The sequence below is a fragment of the Carassius auratus genome, chromosome 38 (assembly GCF_003368295.1).
Source record: "Carassius auratus strain Wakin chromosome 38, ASM336829v1, whole genome shotgun sequence".
Classification (NCBI taxonomy): domain Eukaryota; kingdom Metazoa; phylum Chordata; class Actinopteri; order Cypriniformes; family Cyprinidae; genus Carassius; species Carassius auratus.
The window spans coordinates 11,782,090-11,788,133 of NC_039280.1; the positions used below are offsets into that span (position 1 = coordinate 11,782,090).

Genomic DNA, 6,044 nt, shown 5'->3' on the forward strand with positions numbered 1-6,044 from the left:
ACTTTTATTTTGAAATTGTATGAACAACTACTTCCGGGTGTGTGTTTTTTAAGTTGTGTAAATGCATTGTGTAAATGTGTAAATTTCTTTTACTGTCTATGTGTAAATGTGACAACATTGAAATAGTTCGACTGTAACACGTACATGTAATTAACCTGTAAATTTGTTCATAAATAAATCCAAACCATAGATACGTATCTTATTTCAAATGATCCCAACAGTGTGCAGCCGACTTCCTGAAGATTAAGTCACGTGACGCTCGATCAGCTGACATCATTGACGCTGAGGAAGACGACTGACAGCATTATGATAAAATTTCTCGAAAAACTACCATCTGAAGAATGTCCTAAAGTAAGTAACAGAAGTGTCCTATACATAATACTATTTAACAAATAATATGCACAAATAGATGCAGTCATTCTGTTCTCACGTCAGTTTGAGGACAGCCATGCTGCTCGTAATAATACTGCGTTTTACTCATGAAATTATTTATTTTAAACCGTTTAATTGGTGAAAAACACATTTAAATTTAAACCGGATACTGTCATTAAGATGTGTAGTTCATTTCTGACTTGTGGATTATTATATACCTAAACCAATTTGAAGTCATAATTGTACACAAAAAAAGATAAATGTCGTTTAAAATTGCGTTTAATCTGTAAAATATTATTGGAATGTTTAAAGCAGACCTACGTTAATTAAAAATATATAGTTTTGAAATATGCATTGGCCATATCAAGCAATAAACATTGTGTCCGTATTTATTGTTTTTAACTGTTTATTTACCGTAGAACTAGAAATTAATATTATATACACTATTATATATTATATAAACTTGGCATTAGAATTTCAATATTTATGAGATACGATACAGTTAGTAGTAACGGTATATGATTTAATAAATTATTTGACAATACAAATCAAAAATGGGCAAAAGTCATCACACTGTACAACACTGAAAGTGGCCTGACTTGTAGCCAAATATGGTAACCCATAGTCAGAATTTGTGCTCTGCATTTCACCCTTCTAAGTGCGCATGCACACACAGACAGCAGTAAGTAGTGAACACACAACTATAATTTAAAGGGGGGTGAAATGCTCATTTTCACTCAATATCCTGTTAATCTTGAGTACCTATAGAGTAGTACTGCATCCTTCATAATTCCAAAAAGTCTTTAGTTTTATTATATTCATAATAGAAAGATAGTCTGTACCGATTTTTCCCGGAAAAACACGACCGTGACGTGTGGGCGGAGCTAAAGAATCATGAGCGCCAGTAGGCTTTTGCGTTGAAAGCGTTTGGAAGCTGTGACATTACCGTGAGGAAAAAAAACATCCAAAACAAACCATGGCTAACAGTCAGATTCAGCCGATTATTTATGATCCAGAATCAGATCCAGAGGCTGAAACTGAACGAGAGCAGCAGCAGCAACAACTCGCTCCGAGCGGGGCTTGAACCCGGGTCTCCGGCATGGGAGGGGACGCACTAACAAGAAGGCAGAGATATTTGAAGCAGTTTTACTCACCGCCTGCGGTTCCAACACACGATCGTGACCCTTTTTCCTTGGGATTGCATCATCCTTAAGAAATAAACGATACACACATCCGTCGTCAAACTGGGCCTTGTTTGTAAAACAAGCATCTTCGAAATGCAGGGAACAAACACAAACACTTGCACAACTCCGTTGATGCTCTGTAAAAATAAACTCCATCCACTGGTCCCTTAATGCTGTTTTTTTTTTTTTTTTTGGTAATCTGTGCAGGATTGTCTTGCCCTGGCAACCAAAATACACTTCTTTTGTGACATTTCGCAACGCTCTTGCTCTGATCAGTGAATGCTCTCAGTGCTCTGCTATACGGGAGCGCGCGCTCTTCCGGCAGACGTGCCCTGAGGACCCATATAAGGAAATTCCGCTCCATCTAACCTCACACAGAGCCATACTCGAAAAAAACTTTCCGAAACTTGTGACAAACCGGAAGGAGTACTTTTGGAACAGAAATGCTCCTTCAAACGTACAACTTAATTTTTGAAACTTTGTCCATGTTTAGCATGGGAATCCAACTCTTTAAAAGTGTAAAAAACTCAGTATGAATGAAATAGCATTTCACCCCCCCTTTAAAGCAGGTGAATGAACAGCACTCTCTTCCACCGTCATTATTACCCACAACTGAGGTGCTCTTGAGGCTCCTGCATGCCACAGCAAAAGTTTGCCCACTGCTCCAGGTGTGTTCACTTCTCACTTCTGTGTGTGAGCACTTGGATAGGAGGACAAATTCCAAGTATGGATTACCATTTCAAATACTTCAACTCTATTTTGTATTGTTAGCTCATACACAGGGTGGTGGATGGGGTGTGCGGCCGAAGTGATCCAAGGCGAACAGATTACGGTGAACGGTGGAGTCTGAAAGAATGGGTGGAGTTAATGAACACTCTCTCTTCTTTTATCCGCTTTGCTGTAGGAAGGGGCTGTTCAGATCAAGAGGCAAGTAGACGAATCTGACCAGGCATGTCTGTGTTCAAGCAGATTTAGTGGTTGACTAAACATGACTAACTGATTATTTTGAACACACGTCTGAAGATCCAGGAGCTGCTGAGTGATTTGGACAAGGCACATGCTGAGGCTGTTCTCCAGTGTGTGCGCTCCAGGTCTGATGAGATCAGACATGCTTTGGTGGACAGAACCAATGGCATCTCAAGCACACAGCTTCAAGACTTCAACTGGCAGTTAAAGGTGCACCAAAACACACACACACACACACACACACATATATATATATATACATACACACATGCATTAATCACAGTGATAAGATCATCTATCGCTTTCTTACTTCCTCTTCCCTTTCCTTCTGTCTCACTCTAGCTGGCATTATCCAGTGACAAGCTATCAGCTTTAAACACTCCTTTGTTAAATCTCAGTCTGGACCTGAAGGAGAATGGAATTCAGAGAACAGTGAACATAGAAATGAACAAAGAGGAGCTGCAGTCTCTCATCAGTGCACTAGAGGCTGCTAATAAGGTAATGTTTCCAGGAATAGTTCACCCATAAATTAATATTTACTCACCCTCAGGCCATCCATGGTGGAGATGAGTTTTTTTGTTAATCAGAACAGCTTTGGAGAAATTTAGCATTACATCATTTGCTCACCAGTAGATCCTTGGCAGTGGATGGGTGCCCTTTGAACAAGAGTTCAAACAGCTGATAAATAATCACAAATAATCCATAAAATATCTCTAATCTTCCATTTGTGAAAATCAGTTTGTAATCAACTAATCCATAACTAAGCCATTTTTATCTTCAAATCATTGCTTTTGATAGAGTCCTCTAACCAAATTATTGCTTTCATTAGTGAAAAATTCTGAATCAGGAGAGAAATATGCACAAATCAAAAGTGAAAGTGATGTGACATACAGCCAAATATGGTGACCCATACTCAGAATTCGTGCTCAGCTTTTTGCTTCACAAGATGTTAAAGGGTTAATTCACCCCAAAAAATTATGTCATTAATGATGTTGTGAGAGCGTTAACAACACTGCAGTGACGCTGCCGACATGTTTTCTGGTGCGCCCAATAACAAAGATAACATGTCAGCAGTGTCGTGAACGTGCTCACATCAGACCCGGAAGAGAGGACAATGCTGAATAAAGTCGTAATTTTTGGACCAAAATGTATTTTCAATGCTTCAACAAGTTCTAACTGACCCTCTGATGTCACATGGACTACTTTTATGATGTTTTTATTACCTTTCCGGACATGGACAGTAGACCGTTCATAGATTTTCAATAGCTACGGACAGAAAGCTCTTGGACTAAATCTAAAATATCTTAAACTGTGTTCCGAAGATGAACGGAGGTCTTACGGGTTTGGAACGTCATGAGGGTGAGTCATTAATGACATAATGACATTTTCATTTTTGGGTGAATTAACCCTTTAAGGACTGAAGATGAATTTTTATCAGGTAAAATGTTGAAAGGTAATGACCTGTAAATAGACAATAGTGGAACCTAAACTCAACTCTCATGTCATTATGTGTCCTATTTTAGGTTGTGTTGCAGTTGAAATGACGATACCAGCGAAAGATGGTTCTGTGGCATCATACTTTCATACAGAGGATTTCTTAGGTCTGTATTATGAGACAGTGCCTGCATGTGGGCAAACAAACCTTATGGACCAAACCGAAAACCTGTCGGTGTTTCTTCTTAGGGGTTCATTAAGGACTGAATATTATTGTTCAAGCTCCATCAGTATGGACCATAGTTGACTTGAAGTAATGGTGGCAGGGTATATTTTGCACTAAATGCCTGCCACAGATCTTGCTTTCAATTCTCCATGAAATGCAAATGCATTTTAATGTCACACCCCAAAAGGTTGCCTTTCTAAATAAAGTAACTAAAAACATTAAACATCAACACTTGAGTGTCGAGTGGTTTCTTTTTAGCTAATGCAAGTCAATATTATGATTAACAGAGAGAAAAAAGGCAGAAACCCCCAGACTTTTTGGCGCGATCATGTGACACCACTTGTAATCCTGATTAATGGGTTTGGTGTGCACATGTTAAAGTGGATTAAATCAAGTAACTTGTATGAACGGAATTTTGTCTTCATTACTGTCAGATCATTTTAATAGGTCCATTCCCTAAAGAGCACAGGGTGATTGTATTATGAGAACAATTAACCCTTTTCTATTCATTCCTCAGTTAATTCAGAGTCTGTCATTGATTATTAGACTTCCCAGCTCACAATAACATCAATGCCATGTGGTAATGCAACAAAAAAGCAATCGGGTACAAAAATCAACTCTTCACACTATGCTTGGTGAGATATTTTATTTGAATTCATTCAAAATGTCTATGATTTAAAATAAAGTATCATTAAGAACAACTGTTGTTGCGGTTCTAGGCTTAAATACATAGATACAAACATCCTGTCTCATTCAGTAACAGTAAATTCTCCTTCAACACACTCCACATCTGCACAGAAGTGCACTGGCAGATAGCATGAGTGCAATTACAGAAATCATACACAGTTAATAGGATACTGTTTTTAAAAATACTTTAGCCTTTTTTTTGTTGTTGTTGTTCTAGGTATCTCAAGCCATAACACCATGTATAAATTACGGCTGGCCTATTGAAAGTTAAATATAACTTCACTTTTATGTGAACATGTTTGTGTATTCATGCTGATTATGGCTGGAGCGTGTGAATATGCTTTGTTTACACATTGCCAGACTTTGATAAGCATTAATGGAGAATTTTGTAAAGTTAATTCACTCCTGGACAATAAACTGAGCAGCTCATGTCCCAGTCAGATTGTCACTGAAACAAAAAGAGTGTAGCAATGCAAGCAATTTATTTACATGCCAAATGCATTTTATGTATTTCTAATATTATACGGAATATTAATGCAGGGCACTGGAAAAGCCCTTGAAAGTACCTTTATTTTTAATTATGTGTGGCACCCTTAAGGAATATTTGTTCTATAGAAAAGTGGAAATCCATTCAGAATATTTCTACTCTGCTGTTGTATGTTAAACCCTGTAAAATACGTTTTTTGTTGTTTGTTTTTTCTTAAAAGGCACAAGTTCGGCCATAAAGAAGAAGAATCTAATTTGTTTTTAAGACCTTTTAGCCATTTTGGTGAGCTTGGATAATATATAACTCACAGTGAATAGCAGTTTAAAGCTAAATGCAAATGTGAAAGTTAAATACTGTGAAGTCACTTCCTAGATAAATAGTTATAACTACATCCCTAAAATAATGTCCATATCTAAAATCATAGCTACATTTTGATTGCAATAATGTTAGGAATGCGGATTCAAATACTGAACAATAGGAAATAATACATCACTTTCCTAAAACCATTTTTGTCTTTTAACCTCTTGCTAATGAATCTGGATTTTATATTTTGGGCTTTACAGTATAAAATTCAACTGCTGCAATGAATGAAATCCTGCATGGATTTGTTGCTTTATAAGAAAAAGTAGAGAAAAACATAATGACATCAATTATCTTTCAATACCTGATATGTTTTAATGTACACATT

At 37.2% G+C, this 6,044-nt stretch overlaps 1 protein-coding gene across 2 annotated transcripts; it reads left to right on the forward strand.

Moving 5' to 3' along the window:
• The first annotated feature begins 206 nt into the window (after positions 1-206).
• commd8 (COMM domain containing 8) lies at positions 207-4,411 on the forward strand. Of its 2 annotated transcripts, XM_026224141.1 has the most exons (6): positions 235-351; positions 2,123-2,224; positions 2,328-2,483; positions 2,580-2,732; positions 2,865-3,020; positions 4,046-4,411. In XM_026224141.1, exons 1-6 carry the CDS (start codon positions 307-309, stop codon positions 4,064-4,066), a joined length of 633 nt encoding a protein of 210 aa, XP_026079926.1. In that variant the 5' UTR covers positions 235-306; the 3' UTR covers positions 4,067-4,411. The 2 variants fall into 2 exon arrangements, with proteins under 2 accessions (XP_026079927.1, XP_026079926.1); XM_026224142.1 differs by lacking the exon at positions 2,123-2,224 and having other exon boundaries at positions 207-351.
• Positions 4,412-6,044: the final 1,633 nt, after the last annotated feature.